The 22,483-nt window shown below is 36.9% G+C and overlaps 2 protein-coding genes across 5 annotated transcripts in view; one reads left to right on the forward strand and one right to left on the reverse strand.

Moving 5' to 3' along the window:
• LOC149796761 (carbonyl reductase [NADPH] 1-like) overlaps window positions 1-10,474 on the reverse strand; it is a 55,919-nt gene extending 45,445 nt beyond the window's left edge. The window contains exons 1-2 of one of the 2 annotated variants that reach the window (XM_089961418.1): window positions 10,284-10,474; window positions 5,623-5,704 (exon numbers count right to left, since the gene is read on the reverse strand). In XM_089961418.1, the coding sequence (XP_089817544.1) occupies window positions 5,623-5,704; window positions 10,284-10,397 (196 nt within the window). In that variant the 5' untranslated portion in view covers window positions 10,398-10,474. The remainder of the gene's footprint in view (window positions 1-5,622; window positions 5,705-10,283) is intronic. The other variant, XM_089961417.1, reaches the window with a different exon arrangement.
• A 2,274-nt stretch (window positions 10,475-12,748) lies between these two features.
• The window catches only part of LOC149796762 (carbonyl reductase [NADPH] 1-like), an 84,578-nt gene continuing 74,843 nt past the window's right edge, over window positions 12,749-22,483 (forward strand). Inside the window, exon 1 of one of the 3 annotated variants that reach the window (XM_089961419.1) lies at window positions 12,749-12,954. In XM_089961419.1, the coding sequence (XP_089817545.1) occupies window positions 12,916-12,954 (39 nt within the window). In that variant the 5' untranslated portion in view covers window positions 12,749-12,915. Of the gene's footprint in view, window positions 12,955-14,547; window positions 14,693-22,483 lie in introns of those variants that run through there. The other 2 variants (XM_089961420.1, XM_089961421.1) reach the window with 2 other exon arrangements.

Here is a 22,483-nt window from a genome sequence, read left to right on the forward strand (position 1 = left end):
ATGAGGTAATAGCTCCCGTCAACAATTTCATGCATTCCTTGTTTAGCGGAGTGGACTTGTACTTGAACAACAAACTGGTCAGCAGCAGCATGGATACTTACCCTTATCGAGCGTACCTGGAAAATCTCTTGACGTACGGAATAGATGCCAAGAACACTCATCTCAATGCCTGTGTGGTATGGGAAGCTGACGAAGCAGGCCAGTTTGAAAGATTCGAAACTGATGCAAGCAAAACACCAAACAATGACGGATTTGTAGAACGAAGAGACAAAATCAAAAACGGACAAAGTTTAGAACTGATGGATCGTTTACATCTGGACATGTGGTTGCAAGAGAAATATTTGCTAAACGGGGTGAATGTTCGCCTGAGACTGAATCGTAGCAGTGCCGCTTTCCATTTGATAGGTACTACTGTTTGCAAAACTGTCATCGAGGAAGCCAGGCTCTACGTACGCCGTGTGGAAGTGTTACCTAAAGTGGGTAACGACATCAGTCAGACGTTGAGCAGAACGACCGCTAAGTATCCCATACGACGCGTGGAAGTGAAAACCTTCACCATTCCCAAGGGACAGCGATCCATGATCGAAGATCATCTGTTCCAAGGACAGCTACCCAAACGTTTAATCGTTGGTATCGTCGAGAATACAGCCTTCAACGGAGCTGTCGAAAAAAATCCTTTCTACTTTCAACACTTTGGCGTGTCCAAGATCGAAGTCAGTCGCGATGGCAAGACCTTGTGTACCCGACCTTTCGAACCTGACTTTGAGAAGAAGAATTACTTGAGATCGTACTTGTCCCTGTACGAAGCCACCGGCCAGTTAGGAACCAACACCAGTCACGGCATTACGTACGAGGATTACGCAGGAGGTTATGCTTTGTGGGCTTTCGATTTCACTCCAGACCAAGGCAGCGACGAGGGACATTTCCACCCTATAAAATCCGGCCAAATTCGTGTGGAAATTCAGTTTGCAAACCGAGACCCTGATGTAACGGTGAACGTCATCCTGTATGCCGAATTTGATAATACCATAGAAATCAATAGTTTGAGAGAAGTCATTCTAGATTACTAGAAGCCATGGAAGACTGTTATCCCTCTTTACCTAGTGGAGAAACTTTGGACATGGAATGTAAGGAGACTGTGGAAGAAGAAGAAGTGATCATGATGAAATCGAGATGGCCAGAACAAGAAGCCCATTTAGTCTCCTGTTTTGCCAAACACTTGGTCGATAAAATGACGGAATTGATCAAGAAAAATTGTTATGGATGTCAAAACGATCATCCCAGTCAAATTCAACACGATAAATGCCTGATGTTAAGTCAAGAAGAAAAATTGGACGAGTATCTGGACGAAGCTTGGAGTCTCATCTCGAACAAAGACGTGTTGCACCAGTGGTATAAAGACTTGCGTGAACATTCTTGTCCACCATTAACCACTCAAGAGATCCATCGTATCGAAGCTCTCCTGAATCAGAGTGAGGAAACAGAACGAATAACCGTTTATTCGTCAGACATTTTCAAGCAAAAAGTCAGGATCGAATTGACGACTTATTATTACCTGTGAAGAAGAAGAAGAAAAAAACACAAAACAATGGATACCTGGGAACTTTATTACCTTTTGAACCACAGTTCGTATACGGCTTCTTGGAATCCTGTCGTCTGTGCTAAAGATGAACTCCCTCATCGCAAACCTAAAGACCATCAAGCTTACGTGATCAACACGGACGACAGTCATCTCCCAGGAACCCACTGGGTAGCCGTCTACTTTCCTCAAGAAGGATGTGTGGAATATTTCGATTCGTACGGATTGCCCCCTTTGGAAGACGATATCATCGACTTTATGAGAAGAAATGCTCAAACCACCCGATTCAATAACGTGAAATTACAAGGCACAGATTCTTTGGTGTGTGGACAGTACTGCGTGTATTTTCTGCATCATCGCAGCCTGGGCTATTCCTTAGAACATTTAGTGACTCATTTTGATCCTCGTTCTTCTGCTAGAAACGATGTGAAAGTAGATCGATGGTTTTGTGACCATTATGCTTATCTTTTGTCTCAAGCTAGGAAACGTAGTGTCCATCAATGGCCTAATGATTTCCAACAGTGGAAATCACAATTTCATTCACAACGTTGTCAACCCTGTTTAAAGTAGATTGTTAATTGAGAAAAAAATTTTTGTGATTAGAAAAAAATTGTTTGATGTTATAATGTTAGATTATTGTTAAAAATGTTAGAGTTGTTGTTTAGTGTTAAGTGATTTTTGAATAAAAAATGTTGTGTTTTGAAAAAAATGCCTTTGTGGTTTGTTTAGCTATAAGAATGTTGGATTGATGCTCTTTGATTTCTTACTATCCCTCTCATGAACGTTGCGGCTCGAAAACCGTGTGGGGGATGTTTTCCTTCACGTCCGCGCTTTGACTTTAAGAACCGGTTTGTTCCCAGTCTAACCATCCATTGTCGACTCATCCTCCTACGAAGATGTGCTCCAAACTAGCTAAGCTCAACGAAGCCTACGTGAATTTGCATAGGGTCAGACACAGTCTGATACCAAAGCCAGAAGAAATAGAGAATGTGAGAATGTTAAAAATCACTGAAGACCTAATAGAAGAGCTCTTCAGAGAAGAAGTGAACAGGGAAAAAGAAGAATGGACAGAGAAGTACAGACTTCAGAGACAGCAGCAACAGCAGCAACAACAGCAACAACAACAACAGCAGCAGCAACCTGAAGCTGACAGAGGCTTTGTCGATTGCCGTATCGACACCAAAGAGTTCTTCTTCTCTTTCCGAAGAAGCAGACCTATCGCCAGAAAGTCTATAATCAGAGGACATCGCATTCTTAGAAACTAAAAAAGAATGCCATAGCAAACAAAAAAACAGCCCTTTTCAGGGCTACCCCAATACTCTAGAAAAGAAGTAACGATCGATTTGCCAATGTGTGTAGGTAGAGTAGTGTGAAAATAAACACTAACTCTTTATTAATAGTGGAAGTGTATGTGTTTGTGTGTTTGTGTGTTTGTAAGTGATAAAGTAGGTTGGTGTGGATAGTAGATTAAAATGATGTTTGTTTTTTTTGGGGCTGTTTGAGGTGTATATTTGGGGTTAGATTGGATTGCCTTGTGTATGTGGATAGTCTATTGAAGTGATTTATAAAAAATTTTAAATAGTAATGGGTAGCATAAAAAGTGAGTGAGTGTTTCTTTTAGGTCCGCGCGTTGTTGTTTTTTTGGTCATGATCTAGGTAAGATGAATTTTATGTTATTAGGGGGATGTTTTCCTTCACGTCCGCGCTTTCAGTATAAATTGAAACTCGTTCGGCAGTCCAGCTACCCTTGTTGATTGATCAACACCAAAAAATGAACACGAGACTTGAGAAACTGTTGGAGCTTCATGTGCATCTGGAATATGCCAGGCGCATATTAAATGAACTGGCCGCGGAAGCCATTGTCGAGGAGGGAAGGATAAGAGAGGAGGAAAGAAGAAACAAAGAAGAGGAGGAGAGAAGATATAAAGAAGAAGAAGAAAGAAGATATAAAGAGGAAAGAAGAAACAAAGAAGAGGAGGAGGAAAAGGAGAGAAGAAATTTCAAAATCCCAGAGAGCGAAAATTGGGATTCTGAAGCGACATATCCTGCCTCTGCTCTCTCCCCCCAAAAGGTAAAAAGTAACTGGGGGATAAGATGTGTATGTGGCGCCAGGCCTGGAAGGTGCCACCATTAACCAGGTGCCCATGAAGTTCCAAACAAAACAGCCCTTTTCAGGGCTACCCAATACTCTAGAAAAGAAATAATGATTGATTTGCCAATGTGTGTAGGTAGAGTAGTGTGAATATAAACACTAACTCTTTCTTTAAAAATGTGAGGGTAAGTGTTAGTGTGATTGTGTGTTTGTGTTTGTAAGTGATAAAGTAGATTATGGGTTTCTTAGAGTATGTGAAGAGAATAGTTGGGGTTATATTATATGAAATGAAAAAGTAGGGGGATGTTTTCCTTCACGTCCGCGCGTTGTTGGGTCATGATCTAGGTAAGATCAATTTTATGTTTTTTAGGGGGGATGTTTTCCATCACGTCCGCACTTTCAGTATAAAACTAACAGTGTTGGCCATTGGAGCTCATTCTACGGAATAAGCAAACAAGAAGATGCCAGCAGCTTCAGCTTTATATAAAGATCTTATGGGAAGTTGGTATTGGATGGTAGATGGATTGAGTGTAGCAGAAAGGGTTGAACAGGAATGGAGGTATGAAGTGACAAAAGACTTCGTGTCAAGACAAGTAAACAGCCTGCACTTAGCCGTAAACATCGTGAAAGAAATGATAGAGGATGAGGAGAAGAGAATCAGAGGTTTCATTAACCCACCGTATGTGAAAGTGGGTAAGTTAAAAGAAGCAATAGATCATGTGACAAGTGCAAGGTGCTTTTTAGAAGACGTTGTAGAATGGACAGATTGGTGTTTCGCAAAGTGGGGGTTAGAAAAACTTAAGAAAGCTGAAGAACTAATGAGGAATGTGCTGACCAAAGAGGTCAAGAAGATCAAAGAAAAGTGGTCCAATGAAAGAAAAGACGAAGAAAATAGAAGAAAAAAGGATGAATTCGAAAAACTGAACACAAACTGGATGAAAATCCAAGAGAAGTTCAGGGCCATGGGCCACCCGGACTGGTTGCCGGAAACAGAAAAGAAAAAGAAGAAAGGAATGATGGACAAATTAAGAAGATGTTGGAAAAAGTTAAGAAGATAAAAGAAGAAGAAAAACCCAAAGGCCCTTTTCAGGGCCAGCCATATTTCTCGAAAAGAGATAGCCTTTCCATTGCCTACCCTTTTTTTAAAAAATTTTTTTAAAAAAAAAAAATCCCATGTTAAATTCCCCTTGTCCCTAAACAAGCCCAAACTATTCCCCATGTTAAATTCCCCTTGTCCGTAGAGTGACCCACGATTTATCGCCATGTTAAATTCCCCTTGTCCGTAAAGTGACCCACGATTTATCGCCATGTTAATTCCCCTTGTCCGTAATCTGACCCACGATTTTTCGCCATGTTAAATTTCCATTGTCCGTAATCTAACCCATGGGGGTCTGTAATGCTAATTCCCATTGTCCGTAAAGTGCCCCCCTTAACTACTATCGAGTCACGGTTCCATAGTAAGGATCAAATGTGTACAAAAGCTATTTGTCTCTCACGAGAGCTGGATTAGAGTGATTATTGATAACTGATATAATCAAATGAAAGTACATCACCCACTGTTCAGGAGTAGACCAACATCACTGGCAGTAGTTGTGGGTGTTCAGTTACGTAATTACAACATACTCAGACAGTTCAAGACCCTGGATTATCTACAGCAGTGAATCCAGCAAGGTGTAGTAGGGAGTAGGAATGGATAAATACAGACGCTTCTACACTGACTGCTTTCAAAAGACTTTATTAGCCTTTGGCCCAAATTTCTGACAAGTGGATGAGGAAAATGAAAGTCGTAATTAATGACATATTTTTATTTATCTGGCAAGACATAATTCCACCTAGAAAATTTTTCAAACGCTGAACTTGCCAAGTAATTCTAACCAGTTCTGGAAACCTTCTTACATGCATACATTTCTGTAATAAAATACAAATATGATAGATTGAAAATGAAACTTGCCTGTTAGGTAAACGTCCCCGTCAAACTGCTTACACAGACCACGGACAATGGCAAATCCAATTCCTTTATTGGAACCAGTCACCTGCAAATCAAGTGTAAAATAAAATTCACAAGACATTCAGTGATTCTGAGCATTTACTTCCATTTAAGTTCAGAATTTTGCTTAAAGAGCCTCACAGATTCGATGACCAAGACCTATCTTGGACCACAGGCAAATGAAAGATAGCTTCAGATAATCCGAATTTAAAAACTAAAGCTACTTTCAACTAATCACACAACGCGTTCTTTTAAAAACAGACATCATTGTAGTTTAGCATCAGGCTGAGAATAAACAAGGTGGGATACAAATGGCTGAATCAAAATACCATGTATTACTACAGACTCTACTCTGCAATGAAGTATCCCTGAACTTTGACCCGTGTGTAATGGTAAAGTGTAAATATGGGTATTATCGATCTGGAGGTAAGGGACAGAACATTTAATTTTATTTCTTGGGAGGGGGTTGGGAGTGCAGAGGCCTTGGTCATTCTTTCGAACCAGTATTTTTTTCTTACCTGAAGATAATTAATTTCTTTTACTATTGAAGTGAACACGGTTCTTTCTTTTAAGTACAAATCAGAGCAAATATGTTTTATTTCATGCCCCACCCCCCACCCCATTTAAATGGTTGGTCGCTCAAATCGGTCAGCTTCATTTAATTCGCGTCATCATTAAAATTAAAACTGCCATAGTTAATACAGGCTATGATTAACATGAAAAGTGCCATAATTACTACAGGTTATCGTTACTGTTAACACTGCCATTTGTAATACAGTCTATGATTAACATTCAAATTGCCATTTGTAATACAGTCTATGATTAACATTAAAATTGCCATTTGTAATACAGGCTATGATTAACATTAAAATTGCCATTTGTAAAACAGGCTATGATTAACATTAAAATTGCCATTTGTAATACAGGCTATGATTAACATTAAAATTGCCATCTGTAATACAGGCTATGATTAACATTAAAATTGCCATTTGTAATACAGGCAATGATTAACATTAAAATTGCCATTTGTAAGACAGGCTATGATTAACATTGAAATTGCCATCTGTAATACAGGCTATGATTAACATTAAAATTGCCATTTGTAATACAGGCAATGATTAACATTAAAATTGCCATTTGTAATACAGGCAATGATTAACATTAAAATTGCCATTTGTAAGACAGGCTATGATTAACATTCAAATTGCCATTTGTAATACAGGCTATGATTAACATTAAAATTGCCATCTGTAATACAGGCTATGATTAACATTAAAATTGCCATTTGTAATACAGGCAATGATTAACATTAAAATTGCCATTTGTAATACAGGCAATGATTAACATTAAAATTGCCATTTGTAAGACAGGCTATGATTAACATTCAAATTGCCATTTGTAATACAGGCTATGATTAACATTAAAATTGCCATTTGTAATACAGGCAATGATTAACATTAAAATTGCCATTTGTAAGACAGGCTATGATTAACATTAAAATTGCCATCTGTAATACAGGCTATGATTAACATTAAAATTGCCATTTGTAATACAGGCAATGATTAACATTAAAATTGCCATTTGTAATACAGGCAATGATTAACATTAAAATTGCCATTTGTAAGACAGGCTATGATTAACATTAAAATTGCCATTTGTAATACAGGCTATGATTAACATTAAAATTGCCATTTGTAATACAGGCTATGATTAACATTAAAATTGCCATTTGTAATACAGGCAATGATTAACATTAAAATTGCCATTTGTAATACAGGCTATGATTAACATTAAAATTGCCATTTGTAATACAGGCAATGATTAACATTAAAATTGCCATTTGTAATACAGGCAATGATTAACATTAAAATTGCCATTTGTAATACAGGCTATGATTAACATTAAAATTGCCATTTGTAATACAGGCTATGATTAACATTAAAATTGCCATTTGTAATACAGGCTATGATTAACATTAAAATTGCTATTTGTAATACAGGCAATGATTAACATTAAAATTGCCATTTGTAATACAGGCTATGATTAACATTAAAATTGCCATTTGTAATACAGGCTATGATTAACATTAAAATTGCCATTTGTAATACAGGCTATGATTAACATTAAAATTGCTATTTGTAATACAGGCAATGATTAACATTAAAATTGCCATTTGTAATACAGGCTATGATTAACATTAAAATTGCCATTTGTAATACAGGCTATGATTAACATTAAAATTGCCATTTGTAATACAGGCTATGATTAACATTAAAATTGCCATTTGTAATACAGGCTATGATTAACATTAAAATTGCCATTTGTAATACAGGCTATGATTAACATTAAAATTGCCATTTGTAATACAGGCTATGATTAACATTAAAATTGCCATTTGTAATACAGGCTATGATTAACATTAAAATTGCCATTTGTAATACAGGCTATGATTAACATTAAAATTGCCATTTGTAATACAGGCTATGATTAACATTAAAATTGCCATTTGTAATACAGGCTATGATTAACATTAAAATTGCCATTTGTAATACAGGCTATGATTAACATTAAAATTGCCATTTGTAATACAGGCTATGATTAACATTAAAATTGCCATTTGTAATACAGTCTATGATTAACATTAAAATTGCCATTTGTAATACAGGCAATGATTAACATTAAAATTGCCATTTGTAATACAGGCTATGATTAACATTAAAATTGCCATTTGTAATACAGTCTATGATTAACATTAAAATTGCCATTTGTAATACAGGCAATGATTAACATTAAAATTGCCATTTGTAATACAGGCTATGATTAACATTAAAATTGCCATTTGTAATACAGGCTATGATTAACATTAAAATTGCCATTTGTAATACAGGCTATGATTAACATTAAAATTGCTATTTGTAATACAGGCAATGATTAACATTAAAATTGCCATTTGTAATACAGGCTATGATTAACATTAAAATTGCCATTTGTAATACAGGCTATGATTAACATTAAAATTGCCATTTGTAATACAGGCTATGATTAACATTAAAATTGCCATTTGTAATACAGGCTATGATTAACATTAAAATTGCCATTTGTAATACAGGCTATGATTAACATTAAAATTGCCATTTGTAATACAGGCTATGATTAACATTAAAATTGCCATTTGTAATACAGGCTATGATTAACATTAAAATTGCCATTTGTAATACAGGCTATGATTAACATTAAAATTGCCATTTGTAATACAGGCTATGATTAACATTAAAATTGCCATTTGTAATACAGGCTATGATTAACATTAAAATTGCCATTTGTAATACAGGCTATGATTAACATTAAAATTGCCATTTGTAATACAGGCTATGATTAACATTAAAATTGCCATTTGTAATACAGTCTATGATTAACATTAAAATTGCCATTTGTAATACAGGCAATGATTAACATTAAAATTGCCATTTGTAATACAGGCTATGATTAACATTAAAATTGCCATTTGTAATACAGGCTATGATTAACATTAAAATTGCCATTTGTAATACAGTCTATGATTAACATTAAAATTGCCATTTGTAATACAGGCTATGATTTAAATGCTTCTATACATGTATGTTTTAAAAAAAAAACTGTTTTGTTTCTGTTATTTTTAACAGTGAATATATATTTCTGCTGAAAATTAAATAATCTTCATTAAACAAAATTTGTTCGATGTTTTAGAGTTTTTGCTGGTTTTTTTTCTTCATGATAACTGAATAAACATGGTAAACGTATATTTGACTTGAGATTAGCCAATGTAATCATCGTAAATATGTCATTCGATTGCAATTTTGTGATGACAAATGTCTCACGAAAATAATGTGACATCAATACAAAGATAGTTTATTATATCACTGTTTTCCAAAGAGAGCATCATCAATTACACAATTTACGTAAGGCAAAATGTCTCTCGAGGAAAACGATACACAAAAACACTGTACCTCAACAGAGTTCAGACTTTCAAGGTAGAAATTACAAAAATTGCAAAATCTTCTGGGGAAAAAATCGAACTTGTTTTTGAAAATATTTTAAGGTTTTAGATCGAAAATTTGCTTGATTTGAACGCTGAGAGACAACTGTTTTTCAACAATTGATTAAGTGAAAGTAGAACGAAAATGAAAGTAGGGTGCTTGCAGTGTAAATGTGAAACTGGGGTATTATGGTAGGGTCGTCAGTTACTGGACGTTTGCACTTGCAAATTCACTTATTAGATACCTAAGAAAAATATTTACATGTAATACTAGCATAAACAACTACAACTGCGTGCATTTATTTGTTTTTATCTTGTTGTTTTTTTTTATTAAAAGAAAACTAATCCGACTTGTTTTATTTACTTTCACTTGCGTGCAGCCGATTGTACCCGATTTTGTTAAGCTTGGAATTCACACATTCACCTTGCTCCGTTTACAACATTGAACAAAATAGCCAGTACAGTACAGTAAGCAGTGTTTTCGTTTTGTGGATCTTATCGAGTATTCTTGTATATGGAATTAACAGCGCCGCAGTATAGACTTACGTGTATAGAGAACTCAGATTAACCACTCCTAACCTATCTAGGTGAAATCTAATGTTACACTTACCACCGCTACACGTCGTGACGATGCCATTGTGTGGACAAAGAAATGTACTATTCCACGGTAAAGAGCTATACGTATGATACTGTTAAGTTTAAGCAGCCGGAGACAAACATACATGTATTCTTCCACTTGTCGATGGACGATTTCAAGCTTGGAAAACTCAAAGGAACGGAACGCAATATAGCTTATATGTATTTCAAATCTGTTTAACAGTATTTACCTCCCCTTTCAACGTTGCTGGGACACCGTCGACGAGGCATTTCTCCAACATTGCCAATGAGCTTTGATATTTCTCTTTCTTTCTTAAAAATACGCATAACTTGTACAGCAATCAAAGCACTCAGGTTATGGCCACAATTAAAGTTCGCTCCTTCCGAAATTCTGAAGAATTTGAACGGGAACATTTAAAACTCGACGTTGTTTTATAAATCAGGTTTTACTTTCCTGAAAGTTAATTTTTTATGCATCAAAAAGTGCGTTAGACATTAATTTGAATTTTCCGAGAATAAAGTTTTAAAAACAGCAACCTTGAAATATAAGAAAACAATGTATAGTTACTAATAGTCTCAGATACAGAATTTATTGTTATAAATAACACATTACGAATCATTAGTTGTCACTCAGCGTATTCTACTAGTAGCCACAATCTGATAATATGAATCCTATAAAGTCGAACTTAGTCGAGTCTCATTTTCATCAAAATAATGAACAGAACGCAAATATTATCCTGTTAAATTTAAATGTGTCTTGGAAGTTCATTATAAGTTAGAAAATAATGAGAGCGTGTTGGTATGAATATAAATGGGAAGAGCCAAACAAAGATATTAAGATATTATTATATTTTTTTAATTTTTTAATGCCCTGTACATTGGCACGGGAATATAAATAAAAACAAAACAAAAATTGAAAATTGCTGGAACATCCAGGAAGAGGGATATCATTGAAGGTGGACTCCAGGATATTATGGCACAAATATATATATATATATATATATATATATATATATATATATATATATATATATTGGACTAGTGAGTTGATTCAAATAAATGAAACATTACTGGATCAATCACACTTTTAAAAATGTTCTCCTACAGGGATGCGTACGTGGCCATTAAAATCAGACATCAAAGTTTGCATAACAAGTCAGACCGCGATAATTTACTTCAGGTGGATGACTATGTTTCTGGAGTGGAAAAGAATAACTGGACACATGTTTCTTTTTCGATTGTAACTAATTTAAAATGATCAGTAAACATTCTGGTACTGAGTGAATTGCAAACACAGTGAGGTATACAGTGAGAGAGAAAATCAATAAACATCACCTAAGTATCCTCGCTATTTCTTAGAAACGTGAACCCTACAAATTGTGTTACATTCCGGACACGTTTCATCATTCCCAATAACTGAATGTATTCCCAACGGAATCTGTTATATTGCAATATATACTAATGTACAATAGCATAACGACCGAGAAGTTTTTTTGACGGTACATCTTTATTCATAAGTACATCTTATTTTCTCATAGGTTTTCTATATAATAAATTTGCATAAAATATATCTAGAAAATTTTGTTTCTTTCTGCACGCGGTAGAATAGATAAAAATACGAGATTGTTTTTTTTTCAATTATATATAGAATGTGTAAAAAGCTGGTTAAATTCTTTTCACTAGAAAATAGAGACATTTCATGCTAATACCTGCCCACATAAGCAATCACCTCAAACGCATTTTAGCGATCACCAAATATTGTCTGCAAATATGTTTGTCTACATGAATTTTCGGTGTTAGTTAGCAAGGTCTGGGGTGTAGAGGTATCGTGCAGCAGTAGTATGCTAGAAGTCATTAACTTCATTCATTGCTGGAGAGAATTTTAAAAATAACTGAGAACCATTTTACTGTTTACAAACCTGCCATACCTACCCCCGCCACCACCTAACCCCCACCCCACCCCCAAAAAAAACCCCGCAAATCAAATACACTCTGCGATCCAAATATACTCCGCGATTAGGGAAAAGGTTTAAAACAAGCTTTGAAAAAAGTGAACAATTTGCATGGAGCGACTGATACACGAGACACACTATGCTGACTAAAAAGTCACTTGTAAACAAAAATAAAAAAAAACAAAAACATAATAAAGACTGTACACAGTACATTGAACTTCATTGTTAGGCCGACTCGCCATAGCTACCTCACAGATGCTAGGTGTACCAATACGCAGAGCACATTAGTATGATCGTGGTTGAGGGTTGTGCCTAGCAGTTTGTTTTTTGTTAGGATGCTTTCTAAAATTTAAGTTCAAAACCAGATGTTGTTTACGCGTCAACGAATTTTCCAGAAGATTATGTTGCGTCACAGGCCAGATGACAGTCTGTATATAAATAGGTAGGGTAAACAAATTTATCATTCGCGTTTCGTATCAGCCTTTGAAATCAATGACCATAGCTCGTAGTTGCGTTCAGATATAGTTCCAGAGGAAATATCAAATCATTCATTGGAATTTTGAAAGTGCCCTTTGACTGGATTAATGCAATATTTTGGAATTGGTACATCAGCACATTCAAAACTATTGTACACCAGCACATTAAAGATTATTGGAATTCATTCGGAACATTCTGTAATTTTGGATTTGTGCTATGACATGTAGGATTATTTGGAATTTAATTCACAATACTGTAAGTGTTTTGAATTTTCACTTTGTATTGTAGGAAAGAATTCTGCTCAAGCTTGATGGGTTCGCATAGTTTAAGATCACCTAGTCGTCACTATATATATATATGCACTCATTGTTTTATTATCAACTGGCCAGATTTTCTACAACTTACATATCAGTAAAATTTAGTTTTAGTTTAAAATGTACAAGAAAGATGTCATTAGTGCATATTTTATTTTCTTCAGTTGATAGATAATTTTTATAATCAAAGCCTTGAAAAAAAAAAGTAGTTTTCAGAAAATAATAAGATCTTAACGATTTTCTGGTCTATTTAAATTTTCTTGGCATAATGGTCTATTTAAATGTTTTTGGGCATAGTGGTCTATTTCAGTTTTCTTGGCATAGTGATTTATTTCAGTTTTTAGTATAGTGGTCTATTTCAATTTTTGTGGCATAGAGGTCTATTTCAAACTAGATATAAAGCTTGGAATAATAAACCAGATGTATTGCCTATGAAATAAACTTGTACCTTCCCATTAAACATTTTATCTATATTGCTGATTTTCATATGAAATAAACTTGTACCTTCCCATTAAATATTTTATCGATTCACATTAAACATTTTGTCTAGATTGCTAATTTTCATATTAAGCAGTTAGCCGTTGTACAATAAAAATCTGGTCAGAACTAATGATTGTTTGGGAGCGTCGGACTTAAGGTGGAATGCTTGGTGCGGGGTGTCGTGTGTGTGTGCTCATTTTAAAGCAGTGTTGAATGAGTAACACCCTAATAGTATATTCTCAGTATAAATATCAAACCATACAGATGTTGGCAGGATATTTCCACTCTAGAAACCCCATAATAAACGTATATTTTGAAAGTCGACATTGTTCGACTTCCGGATGTACCTAATCTTATTGTGATAGCAGTTTAATTTATATATTCAAACTTTTGCATGAGAACTTTCGATTAGCAAAATTTAGCATATAATATGCATATTAGACTCCCATCTTTTGAATGACGTAATAAAGGACAAAATTAGAAACGTTGACATCTGCTCACAACATGTGGCAATCATATAGAATTTATACCTAATCAGTAATACGTTGTAAACAGCAACATGAATCTCATCATTTTGGTAGGCTAATATTAGACAGGTCTTTTGCCATTATAAGGGCGTGTTGATCACAGGGACTATTAAAAAAAAATGATAGTGTCTACTTTGTCTTTCACCATGAAACTACCGTGCAAGTAGTCTTCTAACTACTAGTATATGCTCTTACTGGGCCCGGGGTGGGGGTGGGGGTGGGGTGTCCGAGTGGTTTAAAGCGCTCTCTTTTACTGATCACTGTCATCTGACCTGTCCGAGTGGGTTTGGGTCTCGGGCTCGACCAATGTGGGTATGCCATTATCCCGTTGGTCGGTGGTTGTTCCTCCACCAGTTATACTGTCCACCGTGTATAGTCTGTCATGCACTGAGAAATTGTGTTAAACCCAAAAACACCAATAAATGCTCAGTATGTTTATTGATGTCGCCGGTCTTCTCCTTCGCCGCCTCATTATTAATTGTGCGTCAAAATATAATGATTTATAATGGGCACAATGTATCAGATGTATTGATTATCCAAAGGTTAGGATTCAGAACGCGCATACCAGTTTATGCCAGTAAAAATCTTCTATCAACATAGCTGGAGGTTCATTTTCTACCAGGCACTCAGCTCTTAGCATTGGAAATGGCACAGACTAAACGTGTTGCAGTGGTAAGTAAAACGTTTATCTACCACAATCATTATTGGGAATAGCGTTGACGGGTGAATTCAGGAGATTACTAAGTATAATCCAGTCAGTTTGATCAATGGAATCTGACGTTTTATCAAGAAAGTGCGATGAAATCCCAGACTCCTGTGGCTTGATGCACTTAAACTGATCATAAAAGTAGAATAGCATGAAGATTAAAACTCTAAAAATAATCATGCTTATTTCAGTAGAATAACCAGTATCAAATTGGCAAGCATCTTTGCTATCATCATTTTTGCATCTATCGCAGCAACTATTAACAGCCAATGAAACGGGTTACTCCGTCTAATAATAGTTACCATGTTCTGTTGACCCCGTCTAATAATAGTAACCATGTTATGTTGACCCCGTCTAATAATAGTAGCCATGTTCTGTTGACCTCGTCTAATAATAGTAACTGTGTGCTGAGTGTAGTTTAATCGGTGCATTTGTTAGGGCAATCGCAACAGTCCCATAAACGTTATGACAGATGAACCCCGGCTAGCAACCAATCACATTCTGACTTCATGATATTTAATCAGCTGAGTTACACACGTGTTCTAATTCAGTATTAAAAAGTTATTTACGAGTACGTTCAAGACCAATAATATAAGGACTATAGGTAGCTAGACTCTGTATGTTTGTTTGTCTGTCTGTCTCGCTCGTCGAACCTGAAAAAAGCAACCAAAAAAAAGCAAACATAATTGGAATCAAAGATATATTGTCAAAATACTAACATTTCATCGAAACTTACCTTTCAGGATTTCAGTGGATTTACGCGCCGGGCTCCCTGTGAACACGGCATTATAGAAATAAACTTTAAAAAAAGTTTTATATGATATTGAACTTAACATTTTCTTCCATCGGTTTAAAATTATACTCTCTCTCTATATGAATTACTAGCACGCGGGGCCCATGTGGCCAAATCAGTCCAATCGGCATAAGACCGGTTCAATATTAAATTTTGACCCCGTTGAATTCTGACCCGGCCGGGCCTGCTTTTAACGTTGAAAGTTGTCCCAGGGTAAGTTCTTAACGCTGAATTTTGATTTTCACTGTCGTTGAAAACTGATCTCAGCGTTGAAGTTTGATCAGATTTCCGGGTCATTGTTTTAACAGATATTGTTTTAAGTTACGCACACATGGGTTTATGAATCGTCAAAAAGGAAATGCATATTATGCATAAAAGCAACAAAAGAAATGTAATGCAGTATGTGCAATAATGAAATTATCGATACAGTTATTTTCCTTGTTTAAAATGAATATAATGTAATTATGTTTGTACTTCGCCTGCTGCATTACATCAAACATATCAGAAGTACGCAGTTTTCTAGGCATGACAAAATATATTTGACAATTTATCCCAAACTGTTCAACAATCAATGAGCCTCTTCGAGCCTTAACCAAACAAAATCAACCATGGGAATGGAGTGAAAAACACATTAAAGCGTTTGAAAAACTCAAACAGGATTTAACAAATATTCCCAATGCCAGTAGAGCACTGTGAAAAAGCGGTATTCGCAGACGGTGTGGAGTTGTGAGCACTTCCATCTGTACCTGTTTGGTCATACAGTTAAGCTAATCAGTGACCTCAAGCCCCTGGAAGTCATTTTCAATAATCCAAAATCACGCTCTTCAGGAATCGAGAGATAGAGACTAAGATTACTAGCATACAGTTTCAAAGTAGTTTACAAACCAGGCAAATCAAATGCAGCAGATTACATTTCGCGACATCCCAAGGCTGCAACTGAATGCTGTAAACATTCTGAAGTTTCAGAAACTTATTTCAATTCATATTTATTAATGCTATAGATATCATGGTACCAATTGTTCTTTCATAGACCTCAGTGCTTATGTTTTCTGAAATAAATATGCTTTCTATCCTACCTCAGTATGCGTGTCACACACAGTCATAGAGAAAACATTGTTAGATTGTCAATTTCACAAGAACAGAACCAGGTACTCTGTTGATGTAAGAGAAATAACTCTGTACGGACTAAACAAGGTTAGAGTTGCCAGTTACAACAGATGTATTTTCAATGATGTGTATGACATTTGTAAAAAAATAATAAAAAAATACAAAATATGATCTAGATATGAAATAACATAATCTCACATGTTGTCAAGAGACTCAACATTTTTTAATCCTGACAGAAACTACAACTCTTACGTAATGCACCAATCAAAGTTAGTGTTGTTGTTCAATTCTGAATACAATGTTCCTACATCTTAAGCTCTGCCCACTTGAGTAGTATATTAGCATGGGGGTTCTAAACCACTTTTTCAGAGGGGGTGTCACTAAGTCTCAGAAAGAGGCTCGGCTCTAGGGCAAGGCGAACGAGACAACTGCCTTGGGCCCCGCGCTAACTCGCAATGCAGTTTTTTTTTTGTGCTTGGGGCCCCACGCTCATCGCTTGCTGCCTTGGGCCCCACACATCCTAAGGCCGGGCCCGCTCAGTAACAGTGGGGGGTACCACTTTCTCATGAGTAGTCACTCAGTCGCCAGTGTTTGTTGTGAAACAGTACATTTTTGATCATAGTGCGATGAATTTGACTATGAGATCACCATTGGTTTCGTCCTTGAACTTTCCAATAACCTTTTTATTATATGTGTAGTAAAACGGGTAATCTTTTGGTTAATCACTGAGGTGAAATTATTCTCAATGATCGTACGTATCCTGGTAAAACATCTTCTGTTTGAATCTCATAGATGAGTGAATTGGTATCCGTCATGAGCAGACTAGCTCCGTACATCAACTTGATAAATCCATTATGGAAATCGGCCATGAGCATTTTAGAACGACAGAGTACAGCGGCTCCAAAGTAAATGGGATTATCCAGCTTGAGCTTGGTTTTTTTGACTCGATCTCGACTAAAATGTCGTCAAAGACATCGAGGATAAAATGGGTCAGCGGGTGTTTCAGCGTAATGTTGTCCAGGAGTTTCTCAAACCCGTCACAGAGGCATTAGCTAAACAGCAGGAAATACGTACTGCTGAACAAACCAGGCTCCTGCAAAAACGTATGGATCTCGAGAAACAGAAAGAGGATCAGAGCAAAGCCGCAAGGGACTAGCTGACCAGAGTCAGCGAACTAGATCAAGCTAAATAGGTATAGGAGTATCTCAAAACGACCGGAGACCGATTACAACGTATTTTGAAAGAGCTTAAAAAAGTACAAACGCTTGAGGAAAAAGGATTTTAGCCCAGATGATTCGCCATCTGTGTCGATTTCATAACCTGATCAAAATCCATCCTGATCTAAAGTCGTATGGCAGCACTATACTCGGACTTCGCGATGGTGTCAATTGCATTCTCAGCGCTCTCTGCATCAAAACCACAAGTAGAGAGAAACCCACAGTGACGCTTCCGTCACGGACCACACGAAGCCTGTTTCGAGTACTATTACCTGATCAAGTGCGAGATCAAATACAAGCACATTACCTGCACCTAAACTCATTAAAACTTGATCGACTAATGGTCTTACCCCTGCCGATATGACGTGGGGCCTGTCTAAAAGAAATTACCCCCTTATACACGAAAGTCATCAGCACCTAGCGAACATACACAGACTGTGTGTCTGTCTTTTCGTGATTCCGTCACTGAGGAACTCAAAAGATTTTATGGGATCTTGAGAATAAGGTGAACGCACTGACTTCGGAAGTTGGTAACATAATTTCAGGTTATGGATTAAAAAGATTATGGTGAGACAGTTGGCAAATGTTGTAGAACAGTTCGATTTTATCACTGTGCGATTATCGCACTGCCATTTGTAAACAAAAATGTATTCGAGATTTACTCCCGATTACTAGAGGCTGAACGATGATACTCCTGTAGACGATTTCACGACGGAATATGAGTACGTGGAATATCAGAATAAAGATATCATTATTCTCAACGCCAGCACGCACAGAAAAATAGAAACACGTGACGAGGATGTGTATTTACTTCCACACAAAGCTTTTCTGGAGATTCAATGAAAGATACAACCTTTGCTTGGAGGAGGAGATTATGCCGCTCATGCTCAAATCACGCTGCAGAACAATGGTTAGTCGTTATTTAAATCAGCACAATACCAGCTGAAAAGCCAGACTGTGGAAGAGAAATCAGTGCCTATTCACCACAAGCTAGCACTGTCCTGAATTTAATAATGTTCAGCGATGATTACATGCGATCGTGTGCGACCAATATGTGGTGATTCAAAGATAACCAATATTGGTGCTGATACACGTACAGAATTTGCTGTCACAGCTGATATGCTTCCAGTAGCTGGTGTTGGTTATGCCGATGCTCTCAACGGAGGTAATTTCAGAAATAATTTTGATTTTGCACGACATGGCAAGTACAATGTGGAATTCACTGTACGTCGATCTCTAAACGATTCCAGTCGAGAAATTTGAATGATTCCTCATCTGAGTGGCCACGAATCGAGGTAGCGAGCTTCCCAGACATGTTTTGTTGTGGCTTTCATTTAGCGGCACGGCGTGAAATAAAACTGGAAGCAAACACATATTCGATCATATAAGTCCATCTCGTATTCATGTTCGTATGAATTCCAGACAATATTCAGAACGAGAACTGGAGTGTAATTTTGCTGCAGCCACGAGAAATTATTCACGTGCGTACCTGATGCTCATGGAGGCCATGCAAAATGACCAAGATACATATACTGGTACGCAGGTGTCTCTGACTGAATTAGCCACGTTGTATCTCAGTTTTCATTTCGACGTGTCTAAACACATTCAGAACTTCCCACAGATTCCGCCGCCGAAATTGAGATCCGTTGGACTATTGCTAATATTGGTACGGATTATGTCTGTTATGCGTTAGTGACATCAGATCGATTGATGACCTTGGATGTGCTGAATTAAAAACGTCATTGTGTAGACAAAGATCAATTGTGTAAGAAATATTATATATCAAAATGGCTCAGCAACGCAGTCAGCGACAAAGTCTCCAGAGCAATCAGCGAGGTGCTATAAAGACTGAACGAAAAAAACTTCTCATGGGTTTCTATTACCAGCTCGTTAGTCCCATTAGTCAAAACATTGGCAACTAAATTATTAAGCTAGGTATTGCTTCCACTGAGTCTTTCTGCAGCTTCTGGAGCTGTTCCTTGAGCTACACAAAAACAGTAATGGGAAACGTAGTTTCCTGAAACGGAATGCGTCAAAAACGTGGTATCATCACCTCATCTGCTGGCTATGGTAATATGAGACATAAAAATAATAGCATCTGATGTAATATATAGTAAAACAAAGTCGTACGTACCAGTAAAATTAACGCTGTCTCTGCATCAGAAAAAAATATTGCTACGGCAGCTCAGCATAAGAGACCGATGTCCATTCAATATCAACAGGACCTGATAAGCTTATACTGATTCACAGACAGGTCACCTCTGTAATGAAACATGCCTCTGCTCACAAAGGACTTGTTCTCAAATCGTCTGCGTCACAACTTTCAAAACACGGATAATTTATCGTACCACTATTATCTGGTATTGCTGTAATTCTTCTTCCAGGATTAGTCGGTATTGAAGAGGACTTCAGCGTCCTGGAAATACGTGGGAGACTCTAAAGAATCGCATGTATAAAAGATTCACCAGCGATAACACCAACATATATTTAGATTTTTTACCGGAGATCAGTAACTCCATAGGGTGACTATGACCAAAAACAGGAGGTCACAGACGCCCTATTGTTAGACATAAATTTAAGCGAGGTGCTTGCGTGAGAATCCTCGGACAAAATAGCACATTCATGAAATAATACACACCCAACTGGACCGAGGAAGTCTTTGTGGTGGATACAGTCAAGAAAACAATTCCGGTCACGTACACGCTTAAAGATGCCCCAGGAGAACACATCCAAGGTTGTTTTCACGAGCAAGAATTACAAGAAACTAACCAAGACGTGTTCAGGATCGAAAAGTCCTTTCAACCAAAGGTAAAACTCTCGTCAAATAGTTGTATTATCATTTTCTTTTGATACCTTTTATCCCATGTCCCATAAACCATCCATCCGCTTAAACAGATGATTGAAAAAAGTGGGTCCAGAACCACCCCGATTTTTATGCGTATGGATACATCCATAGAAAACACCTTTTATGCATTAAAGTGATCACCTCTTAACTCATTAACCCATGGCGACAAGTTTACGTGGCAAGAGGTAGTAGCCATTGCCGAACTCTGTAAGGTCAAGGTCATGTGTGATGCACTGAAGTGGGTGGTATTATAGAAAGATAGATGTGGATCTACAATGATACCAAATAATCTGGAAGTTCTAGTTACACTACAAAATATAGAGGGAAAACCCTTATTATTTTGGACCCGATTTTTTCTACCCAAAATTCGCCCGTGGTCAGAATCCAATTTTGTGTCCGGATTTTAGACTGTTTGGTCTCAGATCTAAGGCAGACCGGTATGAACTGCAAACAGACAGATGAACCTTTGCAAAAAGTAGGATAAGATGGGCATTTGGAATAAAGAGTGGTCTTGAAACGAAAATAATGGGTTCGTTAAGCCACCCCAAAAAGGACACCAACTTTTACCCTTCTGCCCATGCGCGAGCCAAATAGTCAATGAAAACGATATTTCTAACACAACTAGGCATTAGCTTATTGGAAAATCACCTGATGTATAGGATGTGTTCAGAAATAGCTTTCAAAATGTGTTTCCTACTCTAATTCAGGCGAAAACGACAAAAACCTCCAGGGGTTAATGTGTTTTAAAAAAAGCGGTCCAGAACCACCCCATTTTATTCATTGAAGTGACCCCTCCTGAAAAAGTGGTCCAGAACCATCACTCCAACATACTACTCACCCGTAGTTGTATAATTGGTACCATTATACAAAGCTATTACTATTGAAGAGATTACGATGGCTGCTTTAGTCGACCAGGACCTTCAGCATGTTATCAAATCGATAGAGGCTGCAAATTGGAAGCATTCGTATAAACAAAGCAACACAGTAGAAACATGAGATCACGATCGTTCCAGTTACTAATGGTGTTGTCCTACTGTGTGACAGGAAACTAGTAATACAAAAAGGGCTACAAAATAAAGTGATAGAGCTAGCATATGAAGACCACCACGGCTTAATCAGGAGAAAACAAGTTCTTCCTGAAAAAGTATGGCTTCCTGGTACCGACAAACAAGTAGAGGATTTCTGTCAATGTTGTATACCATGCATTGCATCAACATCAAAGCAAATGACGAAGCCCCTAAAACCAATGGTGCCAAATTAGCATGGATTTCAGTGGCCCTCATCCACCTGGAGTATACTTAATGGTACTTGTCGATGACTACTCAAGGTATCCCGTCGTTTAAATTATTAACTCAACAGCTGCAAAGACTGTCGTCCCGTAACTTGACAAGATATTTTCAATGTCCGGAATACCAGAAGTTGTAAAAACGGATAATGCACATCCGTTCAATGTACAAGAGTTTACAAAGTTTGCAGAATACATGAATTTAAACGTAATAAAATTACATCTTTATGGCTTCAAGACAGTGGTGAATGAAAAAGGTTTATAATGACAATTTGAAAAGCGATTAAAGCAGCTAATGCATGACATAAAAGTTGGAAACAAGAAATATATATCTTTTATGCAATTACAGAGCCATACCTCATGCAACAACCAACAAATCTTCCGCCGGCATGCTACATGGACGAAAAGTGAGGACTAAACTCCCAAGTATACAGATCAAATCAGTTGAAAACAAAACAAGGAAAGGATGAGGTGCTTTGCAGATCAAACTGGAAAAGCGAAGTCAGATTT

This window comes from Sinohyriopsis cumingii, chromosome 6, assembly GCF_028554795.1.
Source record: "Sinohyriopsis cumingii isolate HCF-2022 chromosome 6, ASM2855479v2, whole genome shotgun sequence".
NCBI lineage: Eukaryota > Metazoa > Mollusca > Bivalvia > Unionida > Unionidae > Sinohyriopsis > Sinohyriopsis cumingii.